At 36.5% G+C, this 19406-nt stretch overlaps 1 protein-coding gene across 9 annotated transcripts in view; it reads left to right on the top strand.

Annotated features, from left to right (window-relative positions):
• TCF12 (transcription factor 12) overlaps positions 1 to 19406 on the top strand; it is a 374569-nt gene that overhangs the window by 133725 nt on the left and 221438 nt on the right. For 8 of the 9 annotated variants that reach the window (XM_066276118.1, XM_066276120.1, XM_066276117.1 and 5 more), the window contains exon 4: positions 5843 to 5916. In XM_066276118.1, the coding sequence (XP_066132215.1) occupies positions 5843 to 5916 (74 nt within the window). Of the gene's footprint in view, positions 1 to 5842; positions 5917 to 15164; positions 15227 to 19406 lie in introns of all 9 variants that reach the window. The other variant, XM_066276123.1, reaches the window with a different exon arrangement.

The raw sequence follows: 19406 nt of genomic DNA, 5'->3' as shown, positions 1-19406 counted from the left end.
CACGTACAACAACATACAGTCATTGAACAATTAAAGAGAAGTAACTGAGTTGATAGTTCTCGTATCCTCCTCCTTTCTCTGTAGAATCAATAAGTAAAATCTTAAAAAAAAAAAAAAAGCAAACAAATTGTGATTGAATTTTAAAAAGATGACCTGAGAAGGCAAATCCTCATCTTTTTACTGGTCTTATTTTATTAGAAACTTAAAAAAATCAAACTTTTATTTAGCAGTTCATTGTACAGAATCTCAATTTTTTATGAATAAAAATTTCTATAACCAATATTATATACTTTATAAAACAGCATGTCTAACTTCTCTTAAATTCCTTTACAATTTTAGTATTTTCATAGCTTTTCTATTTTATTTGTTTCTCATTAATATATGGCAGTGATTTTCAACCGCCGGTTATGGACTCTATAATCATCTTATAAGATCAGAGTGGTTAACGCTTTTGCAGAATGATTCATAGACTGGTGGTTGAAAAACACTGATGCATGGCAAAAACACAAAGGCTTTGCTGCTATTCTAATTGACCCCATTTCACAGTGAATTTCTAGAAAAACCTTTGGTAGATTTATTTATTGTATATAAAAAATCTGAAAAATACAATAAAAATGGTGGTAGTAGGTTTTTAGGTGTATATTGTTTTATAATTGATCTCTGGCTTTGAATCTTATCTAAAGGAATACCATTGCTTCAGAAATAAAATTGAGTAAAGAAACTATTGAAGGGACATTCATAGCTTTGGCTATCTGATATAGCTCTCTCCAGTGAGATTTTTTTCATCAACTTATTGAATCACCCTATAGCAGATGGCATTCCTGCAAAGTATATTCTCTTTCCCTTATTTATCCATATTGGGATTTATTATATTTTTGTAGTGCAACCAAAGGCAGAGTGGTGTGTGTGTGTGTGTGATGGAGTTAGAGATTGAGAGAGCAGTAGATCAGTAGCTATACAATCTTCTGTGCACTTCCAACAATATGTATTTCTTTTCCACAGGGGTAAACTTGGTCATGATGTTAAGCAGAGTGACTGTATTGACTTGTTTTTTCTTACCAGCATTGCTGCAGGGACATCCTACCTACTCTTTCTCTTCATTCTTTTTGCCACCTTCCTTCTTCCTTTCATCCCTTCTCAACTCACTGACCTCCCTATTACTGCCAAAATATTTTCCCAATTCTAAACCCATTTCTCACTTTATCCTAGTCCCTTAGTCTAGAGTGGCAGAATTTTTGGTTGTAGGTCTGCCAGTGGCAAGTGGGAAGGGAAGGAACTGCTCTGCAGCTTTGCTGCTCATTGACCCCTTTTACCTCCAGGCAGGTCTTGTCTGAACCTCACCAAATCTTGAATAGTGCTTAATGTATTCAAACTCTGAACTGTTGGGGCTCCTGTGGGGGAATAATGGGTGTTTAGGGCACATAAAAGTCACTCCCCCCAAAAATATGTATTTCTAGTTTTTCCTAGTGGTTAAAAACATCTAGGACTCTCCACTTGAAGAATGAAAGAAGGGATAGGATAGAAGCTGTGAGAGAATTTTATGACTAACTCAAGAAAGAGAACACACTTGGTCAAAAACAAAAGATGGTGACAGTGGATAGGCAGCAGTACACTATAACTGAGTTCTTCAGAGAAAGAGTAATGCAGATATTGAACTTTGCCAAGAAGTTTATTTGCTGGACCAGAAGTCTTGCTCTCTGACACCTCAAAATTTGGTTTCCACCCTTTTTCCTTCTCTAGGGTCCCAGCCCTCTTAGGAAATCTCCTGTATATGAAGTAATTTAGGGTTTGCTTTGTTACTTTCTCTATTAAATGTTTTACAAAAGAAGGGAGTTATTTCTTTGAATTTACAAACTATTGTTTTTAGATATAAAATTTAAATTTTATTTTTTAATTTATGAGAGGAAGGGAGGCAGAGACAGACTCCCACATGCTCCCTGACCAGGATCCACCCGGCAAGCCAACTAAGGGATGATGCTCTGCACATCTGGGGCCCTTGCTCCATTGCAACTGGAGCCATTTTTTAAGTGCCTGAGGTGGGGGCCATGGAGTCATCCTGAATACCCAGGGCCAACTAGCTCCAATTGAGCCATGCCTGCAGGAGGAGGGGAGGAGAGAGACCGAAGCTAGAGGGGGAGGGGTGGAGAAGCAGATGGTTGCTTCTCCTGTGTGCCCAGACTGGAAATTAAACCTGGGACATTCACACACCAGGCTGAGCCAACTGGCCTGATCTAAGGTTTAAATTTAATGTTTGTTCTTTACTGGAAAATATTAAATAAAAGTTGTTTGCCTTTTAAAATGGGACCCATGGACTCAAAATATGTGTTTGAATTTTCTTTAATTTGTTCTATTCAGAAAAGCAGGTACTTAAGCAGTTATGTAAATAAAAAAAGATTAAAAATGAAAAGGGTCATTTTAATTTCTGTATTAAGTTATTCATTAACTTTTAATCTTATTATTTGGGGTAGATTAGGTTAATATATTAGAAAATTAAACAAGACAATTATTTCTGTCACTTTATTATAAACTTTCTCTTACATCTACCATTTTAATCTGTCAGTTATGGAACTGACTTCTCTAAAAATGTTGATATGGTGTAGATTCAGTGGAAATGGGAAAGAAAGAAAATATATGACAAGTAATGGTTTAGATGTAATTAAATTAGGAATGTTTTCTCTCCTAATTACTGTCTTGTAAATATGGTGTATTTTCTTGTTGATAGTTTTTCAAATTTTGATCAAGTTATATAATTTCTGTATTGTTTATTTTATGTGTAATTTCTTTTTTTCTGCTTACCTTGATGTTATGGCTGAAGCTTTGGAAAGTTTATTATTCATGTCATAATTCTGTTTGTACAGACATTGTCTTCAGCAGAAAGGAGTCATTGATGCTTGAAGATGACTCTTGCCTTTGTCCGTGCCAGCCACGACCTTCTATTCAGAGTCTGGATATAGTAACAATACAACTATAGAGCTCTGAATTGAAAACCTAGCCTGATCCTTGTTATTCTATAGTGTCCTTTGAGCTCCCTGCCATGTCTAATGTTATTGGTATGTAGTACTTTTTTTGCTGGTGGCTTAATTAATTACCATTTTATTTAATTAATCTTTGCTCTTCATGCTGTGGAAGTAATTAGTGTCAACTTGATGAAAATTGATTATGTGTTTTCACAGAATTTCACGCATCCTTTTAAATTTGGTCTGTTTTCTGTAGCAAGTGCTCATCTTTTCTATATTCTCTTTTACAAATGTATTTAAAATAACACAAAGGCCTTATTGATTAATCATTTGATAAAAGACAATTTAATTCTTGACTGAGTAAATTATGGCCTGATCATTTTCATTAGGATGCAATCATCAAAATAAATTTTCATTATATATTTTAATTTTTCAATGAAAGTATAATTTCCTCCACTTCCCCTGAGCCCCACCATTCTACTTTCTATCTCTGTGAATTTTATGACTGCTCTTGGTACCTCATGTAAGTGTAATCATACAGTATTTGTCCTTTTGTGATTGGCTTGTTTAACTTAACATGATGATAATGTTTTCAGGTTCTTCCATGTGTTAGCATATGTAAGAACTTTCTTTTTAAGAATGAATAATAATCCATTTTGTGTGTGTGTGTGTGTGTGTGTGTACATACATACATACCACATTTTGTATATTCACTCATCCTTCAATAGAAAATTGGGTTGCTTTTACCTTTTGAGTATTATAAATAGTGCTGCCGTAAACACGGATGTACATATATCTGAGACCCTGCTTTCTTAGTAGCCAATTTACCTTTGTATGTTACTTTAACTATTTAGTATTCAAAAGCTTTACCTCATGTGGAAAAATAATTGCAAATGGAAAGTATGATATTACAAAGAAAATAGTTTGATATAAGTAGATTTTGTAGGTTAATGGTAGCCTCTGTCTTGAGTCGGGTCTCATGGGAATTCTATCTGCTGTCCTAAGGTTGGTTGTGAAGAAAACCTACAGGTGATACTGGAGAGATAGTAACAAAGTATGATTTTATAACACATGTCCCAAACTTTTAGAATGTTTCTTAAACATAGAATTTTAATAAGATTTCTCCAAGAATGAAGAAAATATGTTTTTATACATAATCTCTATTTTCAAAGCTTTGGGTTCACTTGAAATTGTGCCTGGAGTGTGGTCCTGTTATAACAGGTACCCATCATTTCTCTACAGTATTTTTAAAAACTTTAAAAAATATTTATATATATTAATTACTAGTATAGGAAGTACAGGATCATTAAAAGAATTAATTAGGGTTCTACTAACTGAGTTAGTAATTAATAAATTATACTTTAGAAATTGACTTCCTTTTCTCTGCTTTTTGTCACATAACCCTTCAGTTGGTAATTCAGTCCCTGTGAAAGACCCACTGTTGACTTGTTACTGGGGAATTTGGGGCATTTAACTGACTACACATCACATTCTCATCTAAATCACACATGACTTAAAGAAATTTTTTTTTAAAGAAAAATAGGGGCCCTGGCCGGTTGGCTCAGCGGTAGAGCATCGGCCTGGTGTGCGGGGGACCCGGGTTTGATTCCCGGCCAGGGCACACAGGAGAAGCGCCCATTTGCTTCTCCACCCCCCACCCCCTCCTTCCTCTCTGTCTCTCTCTTCCCCTCCCGCAGCCAAGGCTCCGTTGGAGCAAAGATGGCCAGGGCGCTGGGGTGGCTCCTTGGCCTCTGCCCCAGGCGCTAGAGTGGCTCTGGTCGCCGCAGAGCAACGCCCCGGAGGGGCAGAGCATAGCCCCCTGGTGGGCACAGCGTCGCCCCTGGTGGGCGTGCCGGGTGGATCCCGGTCGGGCGCATGCGGGAGTCTGTCTGACTGTCTCTCCCCGTTTCCAGCTTCAGAAGAAAAAAAAAAAAAAGAAAGAAAGAAAAATAGGTTCTACACTTAGTAGACTGCTTTGCAACATCTAGAGTTTTCACATGCAAAGATGAAACAAAAGAAGTCAAATATTTGTATTTCATCATAAAAAGAAGCTCAGAAGGGGTTGGTACAGTATACCGTAATAGGAGTCAAGGATGAAAATGACTAGTCCTTAAAACAGAAAAGAAAGAATTTGCTGGCTTGAGAGATCCCCAACTCTTTCAGTCCAGAAAGGGGATTTCTGGGGACTGAGTGGAAGGTGGAAATAATGGAACCAAAGCTTCAGAATGTACATTAATTAAGAAACACAATAAATTGTTTTGTTGTTAATAGTTAATGATCCTTTCTCTGACTTTTTCTTTGCAATTTTCATGAGAGTGGATCTACTCCTTTAGATTCAGATTTTAGAGACTTTACTAGGATGAATTGTCACATTTTGACTAGTTCTGATATAACTAATGTTGATTTGATATGGTTTGCTATCGTTCATTTAAGATTGTCTAATCAGTGTTCTAATAGAAACCAATTTTATTCACTTGAACAGTTATTTGACTTGCTTCATTTTCTAAGGCTTATCCTTTAGAGCTAAATTCTTCGTGTTTTCATGCAAGCAGCACTAAACTATAGAAAGCGGTGGGGGTTTCTCTACTCTTAGAAGTAGCAATAGTTGGGGATAAAGATGGAGAGCTAAATTATGCACTATTCTAGTCTCCAAAGACTTTGGTATGGAAGTTCTGCAGTGTGTATAGGGCATTTTATGAAGCAGTGATGAAGATGCTGTCACATAACTTATTTTCTACAGGTTTCTGAGACAAGAATTGATATACAACCAGTTAACACCCAAATGCATGTGCTACTCACTGAACTGTATGTACACTTGCTATACCATACCAAAGACACATCCATCATAGTATCCTTTTGAATCTTGTACTTTCTTCTTTCCATAGGTATGGATGAACGAGGAAGTACGACATCTTGGGGAACAAGCGGTCAACCAAGCCCCTCTTATGACTCATCTAGAGTAAGTTTACTCATCAACTTTTGATTAAAACTGAAAAGATAATTTGCCAAATAAGTAAATTCTTTCATACATGAACTCTGTTTCTTAAGAAAGGTGAAGATTAACTTATTTCCATTGGAATATAGAATACCCAGTAACTTCAAGGTATATTTAAATCTTCCCATTAACTGTCATACATTGAAATTTTATTTTATCTTCTAATATGCAGAAAATATTCCTGGTGTTATTTTTATGCCTGGACTACTTGTAATACTCTTTAATAAAATGGGAAGGGCTTTGAATACCTCACTAAATAGTTTCCATACATTTTTCTTAATGTATTGTTTATTTGTTTGGAGAGATGGCACTAGCTTTCAGATCAACAGATTCCAGTCTCCTCTGTTCCATTCTTGCTTCAGTAATCATCAGCTGTTTATACCAGGGACTCTATAGCCCTGTCTCTTGGAAGCATGTCAAAACACATAAAACAGATGACATTTCTTGGTTGCCAGTTACGAGAAAATAGGACCACACTAACATACTACACACTGAAAGGTTGATAGGTTAAAGCTTCTTCCAACAATGAACAAATAAAAAAATCCCCCAAAACTTGAAAAAATTAAACTGAGAGATTGAAAATTAGAGCAAAGAATTGGTGATAAAAATAAATGCTGTGTTTTCAGACTCCCTGATAAATTGGTGAAGTTAAGAGATACATTTTCCAAAAGATCATACTTTGAATGACTAGTGAACATTTATTTCTCTCAGAATTAACCAAGAGAAAATAGACAAGCATAAAATTTATTATTACTTAACCCTAGAAGTGAGTTGGTTTTAAGTGGAAGGGAGAGAACTGAATTATGTGATGCAGTTCATAGTCTCCATATGGGTTATACTGTTTGGCATTGAAAAATCTTGACTTAAAATACTTATTATATGTGGTTTTAATATTACACTGGCTATAGCTTGTTTAATTTATTTCAAATACTTTGGTAAGAACTAAGATAGTCATTTGTAATCCAAAAAGATAGAGAGTGACTGTTAAAAGTTTTCATGTTTCTTTTAGGGAATCAGTGCTGAGAGAGCCAAGTTGTACTGTATAAAGCACTGTTCCTGTGTATCATAAGCCTTGGATTTGCTAGTGACTCTACTATGAACTTGACATTTAATTTTGGACATCTTATTTTATTTTGGGGATAGTTCAGCTGGTCGATGTCCAAATTTCCTTCCACCTTTTTTGATTCTTGCCTGACCTGTGGTGGCGCAGTGGATAAAGTGTTGACCTGGAATGCTGAGGTAGCTGGTTCAAAACCCTGAACTTGCCTGGTCAAGGCACATATGGGAGGCAACTACTACGAGTTGATGCTTCCTGCTCCTTCCCCTCTTCTCTCTGTTTCTATCTTACTCCCCCCCTTTTTCTAAAACCAATAAATAAAATCTTAAAAAGTTTTTGATTCTTTGAATAATACTGTGAATAGGAAAGGTAGGTTTCCTGTTTAGATTTTTGAAGTAGGGATTTTATATGGTGGAGAACATTACTACTGCATTATTTTCTTTTTAATTAAATTTATTGGGGTGACATTGGTTAAAAAATATAGGTGTTAAGTGTACAATTCTATGATTATTTTCTTTCAGAGGCTTGAGTTACTGTGTGATAACATGTTCTTTTTAAAAATGCATTGAATGGTGCCTTTGTACCTTATGATGTTTACTTTTCTTTCAAGCTTCTTTTTCTACTTGAGTACTAAGTAGGACGTTAGGAGAACAGAACATGATAATGTATACAAACATTTATATGTTTCATGGCCCTGAAATGAAGTTTGCCTCCAGAAATGGAATTCAAAGCAAATCTTGCTTTTCTTTTTGTTACTTGATTTATAGGTCAAATGTGAAATTTTATTTTTCACCATTAATTTGGGTTTGTTTGGGTTTTTTTTTCTGAAGCTGGAAACGGGGATAGACAGTCAGACAGACTCCCGCATGCACCAGATTGGGATCCACCCGGCAGGCCCACCAGGGGCGAAGCTCTGCCCACCAGGGGGCGATGCTCTGCCCCTCCCGGGCGTCGCTCTGCCGTGACCAGAGCCACTCTAGCACCTGGGGCAGAGGCCAAGGAGCCATCCCCAGCGCCCGGGCCATCTTTGCTCCAATGGAGCCTTGGCTGCGGGAGGGGAAGAGAGAGACAGAGAGGAAGGAGAGGGGGAGGGGTGGAGAAGCAAATGGGCGCTTCTCCTGTGTGCCCTGGCCAGGAATCGAACCCGGGTCCCCCGCACGCCAGGCTGACGCTCTACCGCTGAGCCAACCGGCCAGGGCCTTAATTTGGTTTTTTTGATTATATATTTTGTTCAGTGAAAAGTTAAGTTTACTTTATAGTAGTCTAGTATTCTGTTTTTAAAACAAAATTAATTTTTAGATATTCCCAGTCTTGGGAATATACATATTTCTCCCCCCCCCCCATATATAAATTCCTACCGGTGTACTGAGAGATCAGAGTGAGTGGTGATTTAATGCTACCCTTCTTAAGTTTTTTTTTGTTTTGTTTTGTTTTTTTCATTTTTTCATTTTTCTGAAGCTGGAAACGGGGAGAGACAGTCAGACAGACTCCCGCATGCGCCCGACCGGGATCCACCCGGCACGCCCACCAGGGGCGACGCTCTGCCCACCAGGGGGCGATGCTCTGCCCATCCTGGGCGTCGCCATATTGCGACCAGAGCCACTCTAGCGCCTGAGGCAGAGGCCACAGAGCCATCCCCAGCGCCCGGGCCATCTCTGCTCCAATGGAGCCCTGGCTGCGGGAGGGGAAGAGAGAGACAGAGAGGAAAGCGCGGCGGAGGGGTGGAGAAGCAAATGGGCGCTTCTCCCGTGTGCCCCGGCCGGGAATCGAACCCGGGTCCTCCACACGATAGGCCGACGCCCCTTCTTAAGTTTTGATCCCATTGAAATACACTCTTCCACTAATGTTTCTCCTATTTTAATCATGATTTTGAACTTAAAATTGTTTAGTGAGCTAGTTAGAAGTTGTTTTATTTACAGTTTCAAACCATTTCATTTTACCCTAAGGTTCTTCTTACCAGGAAGGACATTTATGGGTTATCTTTGAAGGTGCCCGTAGCACTTCTTTATAGGAAGATTTGCAACTTTTTAGTTTTATTATTAAATACCATTCACTATCTTGACCATCTTTTTCAAGGTAAAGATGGATATAATTTTGTTAATAAGAATCACAATTAACCAGAGTACATCATTCTTCTGAGTATTTTACTATCTTGAGTTTTTTAAAATTCAGAAATACATATTTGTCGGCTAAAAACCAGTTTTACACATTTTAGTAAAATTATTAACAAGTCAGTTTAAACCTCAGTGAAATTATGTGAATGAGATTTCTTTAGACTTTACCATATTACATAAATAATAAATTTCTATCATTGCAGATCGAATCATTTAAAAATAATTAATTTGACATTAATAGAAAAAATATTTTAAGTTTTGTAAAGTTTGAAAACTTTACAAAGTTTTTATTGGTTCACAATAAAAAATATTTTAAAACTGCAAAGTAAGTATTTTGGTGTAGTTATAAAACATATGCTTTTAATTTACATAGATTCTACTGAGTTGTTCTCCTCCCTCCCTGCCCCCACTTAAAACTACATATAAGGGAGAAATAATAATTTTTGCAGTACTGTGAAACTATATTTGACACATGAACTCTATTAAGACTGTATATTACTATGTATTTTACTGTATAAAATTGACTATACAAAATTATATAATTGGAACTTTTTATTTAACACCTTTTCAAGCGGAATGTTCTCATCATTGTGTTAGTCTTATATCGTTCTCTCACAAGAAGTAAAACTCACTCCAGCAGGGCTGGTGTGCCTGCCCTGTTTTTTCCAAATCTACCAGAAAAGTAACCTTACAGTGAACACAAAGTTCTGGTTTTCAGAACTACCCACAACATATCCTTCTGTGCAGAATTTTTGTTAGGCTGACATGGAAATAAATACTATAACTAATAGCAGCTATAGAAAAAATGGTTAGCATTCTTATTAGGAAATGTGGGGATGAGACAGACATGTTGACAGAGGGAAGTAGTGTAGTATTTCTGGTGTATACCTCAGACCTCTACTTTAGAGTCCTGGTTTCTGCACTGTTGACCTACTGCCCACCTGTGGAGAACAAAAACACAGATATGAACAGATAAAAACACCATTGTTGAAGTGACTGGCTCTGCTAATTTCAGAAATATGTGAAAGTAGTGATCAAGAAGACTAAAGCACCAGAAATTGAAAGGAGCAATTAATTATTTTTTGTTCTTCTTTCTTTTTTTTTTTTTTTTTTACAAGGACAGAGAGAAAGTCAAAGAGAGGGATAGATAGGGACAGACAGACAGGAACGGAGAGATGGGAAGCATCAATCATCAGTTTTTCGTTGCGACACCTTAGTGGTTCATTGATTGCTTTCTCATATGTGCCTTGACCGCGGGCCTTCAGCAGACTGAGTGACCCCTTGCTCGAGCCAGGGACCTTGGGTCCAAGCTGGTGAGCTTTTTGCTCAAACCAGATAAGCCTGTGCTGAAGCTGGTGACCTCGGGGTCTCGAACCTGGGTCTTCCGCATCCCAGTCCTACGCTCTATCCACTGCGCCACCGCCCGGTCAGGCAATTATTTTTTATTCTTTCTTGCAAACAAATGTTTTCTGTATTTGACATCATATCAGGTATATAAAGGCCAAGAATATCATGGTTTTTCTTGGTAACTACAGTGTTAATGGTTTATTCCAGTTTCAGATTTTGTCCCCTCTTTTGAAGGCAGTGGTTAAGTGCACAGACTCTGGAGGAAGACTGGGTGTAAATCCTAGCCCTGCCACTTACTACCTGTGTGATTCTGTATATCTTGCTTAAAGTCACTGTTTCTCAGTTTATTCATCTGTGATATGGGGATAATATGACTATTTTTAAAGTTTGTTGTGAGGATTAAGTGAGATACTATATATGTAAAGGGCTTAGACTAGTGTCTGGTACAGAGTGAGTGCTTTATAGGTATTGGCTTTAATTTTATGTGTATCAGAATTGATCAATTAGATATATATTTAATGTTTAAACAAATTTAAATCGATGAATACCTTTGCAAATGTGTGCTGCATTCTAAGTGTAATGAATAAGAATTATGTATTGATTCAGTGATGCTTAACATACTTTTAGATGTGTAAAAGACATAAGTGAAATTGATTTCCTTCCCTTCAATTGTCTCTTCTTTGAGAATGGGGAATTCTGACAAAAACTTTGATATAAAGGTTTTAGTTCATCTACAATGCTTTATACATAATGGAGGTTCTATATATGTTTGCTGAATATAATCAAGTTGGGGAAGAATTTTTAGATTTACTAGATTAATTGTTTTTAGAGATCAAGGGAGGAAAGAAACGCAATTGACCAAAGGTGGTGAAGTTTGAAGTGGATGGTGGTGGTATTAGTGGCAACAGGCCTTTTTTCTGTGATTACAAATTATTGTCCTGAGTAGTAACACTACATAGTGAAGCATTTTATTTAAGATTACAGCCTCTGGAGAGATCTACTCTGACCTACGGCAAGTTACTGAGCCTCACTATGCTTCAGGATTTTCATCTCTAAAATTATGATAATTTCACACATATTGGGTAGGGTTTTGGTAAGGATGAAAAATGATAATAATAGCTATTAAGTATTTAATTATATCAGTGAATGAAAGCTGCTATTACTATTATTAACATTATTATTATTATCTTCAAATATCTAATATTTCATTGTGTATTTTAATGGACATTTCCTGGTGTACAAATTCTGTTTCTGAAATGTTGTCTGATCATTTTAGTTCATGGAAATTCCAAAGGGCCATCTCATCTTGGTTTTCCTACTTCCTAGCTCTGCTACACAACCAAGGCCAAATTCAAAGTACTAAAGTACCACTGGGGTTTATTCCCTACTCTGGGCTATGGGTTATGATGGGCTCACAGGAGACAGAAGACATCTTATTACGTGCACTCTTTCCTGAGGTAGAGTTTTTCATTTCTTAATTTAAAAGGTAGAGGAGTTCACTGGCAGGCAACTACTAATAGAAATTCTATTTATAGGCACCATCAGTGACCAGGAGTTGGCATTTTAATCATGAGCATTTTTCAGGTTATATATAATCTATTATGGTAGTTATTTTTGGAAAAGCAGTAATATTCAGTTGAATACGATTTGAGTGCTTATTTTGTCTAATTGCTAAAGTTTCATCATGGTTTTTCCCTTCTCTTTATAGTATGGTTTGTAGAATGAAACAATCATGTTCATGTTGCTCTTCCTTTCATCCCCATTTTGAAGTATTTTATTTAGAGTTTTCAAAATTAGAAGGTATGCTAGTTATTTATTTACATTCAATGCTTTTATTTCATAGATGAAGAAACTAAGAATTAATGAGTTTGAAATTTAGCTAGTTTGTGATGTGTGCTTTTGATACAAAAATACCCATGAGATTTGGCTGGATTCTGAATCCTATGTTAGTTCTTTTTAACCCTCTTACTTTAGTTTTTGCCTGTTCAAAGAACTGTTTTAAATTTTCTGCCATATACTGAAGGAAGGGGGAAGAAAAGGAGAGAAAGGTGAAAGAGAAGAGGATCTGTAATTGATATCTCAAAAGAGGACATGGGACATGATATGGTAAAAATAAATTTGCTTAGCAAGTATAGTGTATTGAGAGGCAGAATAGCATGGAATTTAAGAACTTGAATATTGAAATCAGGCTGAGTTCTATTTCTGGCACTTCTTCTTCCTAGCTGTGTGACCCTGGCTGGACGTGTTACTTCTCTCTACCTCATACTATTGTTTTTTGTTTTTGTTTTTCATTGACAGGGGGTAGGGATACTAATAATAGCTACCTTATTAAGTTCCGGCCTTAGGCCTATTAGTGGAAAAGGGGAAAACCAGTTATGTGGTGATGAGTTGGCTTTAAATTACTTGGTTTAGCTGCTGTATATGACTCAGCACAGAATAATTCACGGACTTTTTATTAAGGGATAAACAGTAGGTGCATTTTGAGGTCTTTCATTTTAATACATACTATGACTTCTGTCTGTTGCAATGAAGGGATATGAGAGTTTGGTTTATTTTAAAAGCACTGGCAGTTGTCATTTTTCAGATCTGTTGTCAGAATACACATGGATGGCAGCTTCAGCCTCCTAAGAGTCATACACAAGCTATAGATTAGGTACGTGGGGTAAGGGAATCCAAAATAAAATAAATATTCAACTAGAATACACATAAAACTTTCAGCTTCTGGGAAAACTATAAATAAAATGAGTTTGTAACATTATCTGGATGAATTTAATGCTACTTTTCTAGGACTCCTGGACGATTTCTGTTAGATGTGGCTAAAGGGATCTTTAATTTTGCTTAGTGCTCTCTTCATTCATCATGTGGAAGAGCCAGGCGAAGAGCCCTTTTATGGTTGGATGGATAACAAGGTGGAGATGGGTAATAGATCCTTAGTTCCCCTCACATGCTATCTATAAAAATACACAGTGGTCATTTTGACCCCAGGAAGGGTTATACTCCTGGAGTGTAGTTTTTATATTTTACAGTAGAAGCCTTGGGAATATCTAGAAGTAGAGAACTTAGGTTTTCTTCTTCAGGCAGAACACAGTGGCATTGAACCACCATTGTAAATAAGGAGAATAAAGTCTGCTCACTTTTAAGTAGCTTGCAGCTTACCGTTTGTTGTCCCCAAGTTTTAAGATGCTGATATTTCTCAGAGCACTCAGTTTCTTTTCTTTTCTTTTATTCTTATTTTTTTATTATTTTATTTTAAAGTGAGAGGCAGGGAGGCAGAGAGACAGACTCCTTCATGCCCCTAACCCGGGATCCACCCGGCATGCCCCCTATAGGGCGATGCTCTTCCCACCTGGGGCTACTGTTCCTTTGCTCAGCAACCAAGCTATTTCAGCACCTGAGGTGAGGCCATGGAACCTTCCTCAGTGCCCTGGGCCAACTTGCTCGAGCCATTGGAGCCACGGCTGTGGGAAGGGAAGAGAAGGAGGAGGAGGAGGTATGGAGAAGCAGATGGGCACTTATCCTGTGTACCCTGACCTGGAATCAAACCCAGGACTTTCACACTCCAGGCTGATGCTCTACCACTGCACCAGCCAGCCAGGGCCTGTACTCAGTTTCTTAAATGTAAAACATGATTAAATGTATATCTTAGAGTTCAGGAAATATGGTTAGAAAAACAAGTCATATTTGACTAAAGAGTAAAATAAATTATAAAACTTTAACTCTTTTAAGGCAGCGAATAATTAATTACCAAATTACAAATCCTGTGATAACCATGGGATTATAGGAGAGGGCCAGCTTACTTTCAGTGGTCAGGAAAGACAATAGAAGAGGAAGTATATGGTGCAATATTATAGTACAGATAGTATTTGTATGAGTAAGGTTGAAATGAAGACAACTGTTCAGAAATGTGGAATGATGGGACTCTTAAGTCCAGATACCTCTAAATCACAAATAGTAAATCAGTTTGATAAATAGTTTGGTAAGGCAGGTAACCTTTCTGTAGAAGAAATACAGTCTTTCCTTTGGGAAATAGAGAGCCAATTAAAAATAGACTTCTACACAGGTAATGATATAAAGTTTTATAAAGATAATTATGTTTTGGTATGAGGATGGAACCAAAGGAAAAGATTGAGAAGAAATGAGATGATCTGGTAAGATGTTACTGTGTACAGGCCCACTTGCAATGAGATAAAACTTAAAGTAGGATGGTAGGATCAAGATTACAAAATAATTGAAAGAAGAGAGATGTCACGAAGGGGAAAAAAACCCAGGCACACTTGGCCACTGGGGAAGATATAAAATTATATAGACTTGCTGACCCCCAGAATGATGATTCCTGACTTGAACTACCTGTGTTTTATTTAGGCTTCAACAAGTTAGCTGTGGTTGTGTTATACAACTACTAGGTTATCTGATTTTGATAGTTTCCTTTATAAATGGGAAAATCTAGCTGCATGAATAACAATTATATAAAATAGTTTTTACTTACCCTCACCTGTTAGCATAGTTAGGTAATAAAGTTTAGTGTTACTCTCTCCTTTAGAGTAGGTATTTCCTTTCTCTAGATTGTTTATTGTTTGCTCTTTTTATATTGAAGGGGAAAATGGTATAGGTTTTATAGCTACTAGTAGTTCAAATGCAATAATTAGAAAGGACACACAAATTTTGAAATAGTGTTTTATGCCTCTTGATCTCAGGTACAAAACACGAGATGAAGCAGTTAAATAGCAAAGCAAGACAGGAGGGACAGAGAATTAAAGTAAGTGTTTTCTATATATTGCATCTATGTTCCCTTTAATCTCTGTTTTGTTATGTAACTGCTCCTTCTGAATGATCTGAATGTGAAGAAAACTATGGGTAAGAAAAAGGTGTATTTTAAAGTTAGTGTTAAATGAACCCATGAGGGAATCTTTGTTATACTTTGTTGCATTCAAAACAACTCCTACTTATATATTATAATCTTAATGTTCTTGGAAAAGAAAAGAATTGGGTTAAGATGATATAAGCTCCTTTAAATCCTTGCCAACAGATATTTAAAATTAAAGAAATCACATGCCTATCAAATTGTTCATGGTTCCATTTTAAGCTAGTCAAAGCTATTTTTTTCAGTTTAGCCATTCTTCCATGAACCTGCAGTTGAAAACCACTGCCATAGATCTTTTGGAAAGAGTCTTTTTTCTTCTTCAGATTTTATTTATTGATTTTAGTGTGTGGGGGGGAGATAAGGGGGAGCTGGAAAGAGTCTGTCAGTTTCTCAACTCACTGTGAGTTTCACTTGATTGTGTATGCCTATGAAATAGCATCTTTATCAGGATTGATATTTACAGTTCTCTTTTTTTATCATCATTGTTTAGTCTTTAAACTTAACCAGTAGAAGTCAAAACCTATTAATCTCTTGTGTTACAAACTCTCTTGTGTTTCTTTTTGTAATTGTTGAGGTCTAACTTTCTGATGGCTTTTTAATTATTTCTTAAAAACTTAGGAAACAGTTGAAGATAGATTCTGGCTAAATATGTTTTTAGAAAACTTAACCAGATCTTAAATTTCTAAGACTAATATGACTAAATTACTGTCCCTTTCTATCATATTATACTTGCTGAAATATGAAAGAGACTTCTACACAGTTATTTCTCCTTGTTATGGACTTTAAAGACAGATACTCTAGAAATAGTAACATGATGGGACTATTATTATTTCTTACATAAATATTATTTTTTTATATGTAAAAAGCAAAGCCATGGAATAAATCAGATAAGTTTACTTTCTGGCTTTACCACTATATTTGACCTTAGAAAAGATAAAATAATTTCTGAGCCTAGATAAATCTGCAAAGATTTATCTCAAGAAATGTGTAAGAATTAAATAGAGGAAGTTTTATAAAGTATTTTGCACAAGATCTGGAATTCATTAAGTAGTCTAAAAATGTTCTTCTTTTTACATCCTGTCTCATGAACAGTATAGAGATCCCTTCTGATACACAATTATGGTAGGAGTTTTACAGGTTTTGGATGCTCCTTAGGGAGGAAGCTGCTTTGAATTCCTGGAGTATGTTCTGAACAAGATGAGTAACTTATCACAGTTTTTAAATACCCATAGGTTCTATAAATCAGGAAAAGTATATATGTTTACAAAATTGAAACTATTGGAAAAGTTTATTGCATCACAGATCTTGTATTATTGTGGTAAAGAGTAGGTAACCCAGATTTTTAGGACTGTAGATTCTAAAAGAAGAGACTTCAGTTTCTCAAATCTGTTTTAAAGGCTATCTACATCACAAGGTGGTTAGGATAAACTAAATGAGGTTATGTAGTCAAGAACAGCATAATCAATTAATTTTAGATCTCTTTGTGACATACTTTTGTTGTCATGTATTCTAACATTTTCTGAGAATAATAAGCTTGGAAGGTTTCCCTTCCACATATTAACTGATGCTCATTCCTTTGTGTTATCAAATGAAATGATTTGGATGTGTTTTATATTATACTCAGTGTGCTACATTTTGCATGGAGCAGAACATACTCTTTGTGTTTAGTTTAAGAAATTGTTTAGTGATTAAACAGTGAAGTATCAGGTGTTCTGAACCAAAAACCTTCTCTGCATTGGTGATAACATTACATCTCATTGAGGTTCTACTTTTCTGATTTTGTGCTCTCTAAATATTGTTCTTGATTTGCCACTAACTCTCTAAATCTTTCAGGTCACTTTTCCTCAGTCTCTTTCTCCTCATTTGCAATCCTAGTCTTCCTTTGGACTTCTGTACTCTTCTTTGTGGGCTCTTTTCATTTTTTCCCCGCTTCTTTCATTCACGAAACATTTACTGAGATTCTTCTATTTTCTGCTCACTGGAATTAGCAGGGCAAGACAAAAATGATTGGTTCACGTATCCTGGGCAAAAGTAGCGCTCATTCTCATGGGAAAACCAGATTATTACACTATGGAATGGTAAAATTGTTATAAGAATGGCTTAGGGAGAGGAGAAGCACAGAAGTAGAAGCAGTACTTGATTATGAAACCAAGGACACACCAAGTGAAAATGAATATCTGTTTTGTAATACAGAAAACAGAGGACTTAAGCCTGGAGGCTTCTTCCAGTATACAAGTGAACTTGGTCAAATTAATTACTTATTCTGGACATTAGTTCCTAACATGGAAAACAGAAAATTTGAACAAGATTGTAGTTTCTTAAACTGTGCTTATTGGGATATTAATAAAATCATAAATACAGAGCTCCACAGTCCAACATAGTTACATATTATTGAATCAAACAAAATTAAACAAACTTCTTTGTTTTTGTTAGGTTTTTGTTTTTAATGATGTTGTAAATTATAAATTTTTAAGAAAGCAATAAAATGTACTTCCTTTTCACATATTTTACCAACCACGGAGTCCTTCTATATCACTTATGAATTGAGTTTGACTGACACTAGTAGCAGTCTCAAGAAATAGTAAATTGGCCCTGGCCGGTGGCCCATTGGATAGAACATCATCCCAGCATATAGATATAGACATCCCAGATTCGATTCCTGGTCAGGGCACACAGGAGAAGTGACCATCTGCTTCTCCTCCCTCAACCCCCCCACCTTCTCTCCCTCTTTCCCTCCTGCAGACAGTGGCTCAGTTGGCTTGAGTGTGGCCCCAGACACTGAGAATAGCTTCATTGGATTGCATCAGCCTCAGTCAGTAAAAATAGCTTGGTACTCAAGCATTTGCCCAGATGGGGTTGCCACATGGATCCTAGTGGGGGTGCATGCAGGAGTTTGCCTCATTGTCTCCCCTCATCTCACCTAAAAAAAAGAAATAGTAAATTAGACAATGTATACATTTAACTGTTAATTTAGATCTTTGATCCATTAAGTTTATTTTTGAAAAAAGTGTGAAATAAGGGTCCATTTTTATTGGTACCATTGTTAAAAAGATTGTTTATTTTTTCCCATTGAATTTCCATGTTACCTCAGAAAATCAATTGGCATTTTATGCCAGGGTCAGTTTTGGACTCTTCTGTCATTGTTTTGTGTTGTTTTGTTTGTTTGTTTTGGTTTTTTATCATTATACCAATACCATTTTGTCTTGATTACAACTGTACCTTTAAAATAAATCTTGATATGAGGTAGTGTATGTCCTCTAACTTGTTTTTTGGTTTCAAAATTGTTTTGCCTATTCTAGGTATCTTGCATATAAATTAAAATATTTAAAACAGTTTATCAGTTTCTACAACGTCTTCTGGATTTGGATTGGGATTATGTTGAATCTGTAGATCAGTTTAAGGGAAATTGATTTTTTTTCTTTTTTAATTTAAATGAGAGAAGGAAACAGACGGACTCCTACATGTACCCTTACTGAGATCCACCCAGCAACCCCCATCTGGGGCTGATGCTCTGCCTATCTAAGACCAATGCTCACAACCAAGTTAGTTTTAGTGTCTGAGGTGGAGGCTCCATGGAGCCATCTTCAGCGCCCCAGGCCAATGCGCTGGAATCAGTTGAGCCATGGCTGCGGGAGAGGAAGAGAAAAAGAGAGAGAAGATGGGGAGGGGAGGAGAAGCAGATGGTTACTCCTCCTGTGTGCCCTGACTGGGAATCAAACCCAGGACTTTTACATGCTGGGTCAGTGATCTATTGTTGAGCTAACTGGCCAGGGCCGATATTTTTAATTTATTTTTTATTAAAAAAATTTTTTTTATTGATTTGTGAGAGAGGAAGGAAGATAGAAGGGAGGGAGGGGCAAGGGAGAAAGAGAGAAACATTATTCGTTGCTCTACTTAGTTGTTCCATTTAGTTGTTTACTCAATTGCCTTTCACACATGCCCTGACCTAGGTTCAAACTTGGTGTGCCAGGACCTTCTATTCATTAAGCTACTGAGCCAGGGCCAGAGAAATTGATATTTTAACAATGGGGAGTCTTCTGATTCATGAATATGTTATATCCTTTTATATAAATCT

This window comes from Saccopteryx bilineata, chromosome 4 (genome assembly GCF_036850765.1).
Source record: "Saccopteryx bilineata isolate mSacBil1 chromosome 4, mSacBil1_pri_phased_curated, whole genome shotgun sequence".
NCBI lineage: Eukaryota > Metazoa > Chordata > Mammalia > Chiroptera > Emballonuridae > Saccopteryx > Saccopteryx bilineata.
The sequence above is the reverse complement of the archived record's forward strand: the minus strand, read 5'-3'. Positions and strand labels throughout refer to the sequence as shown.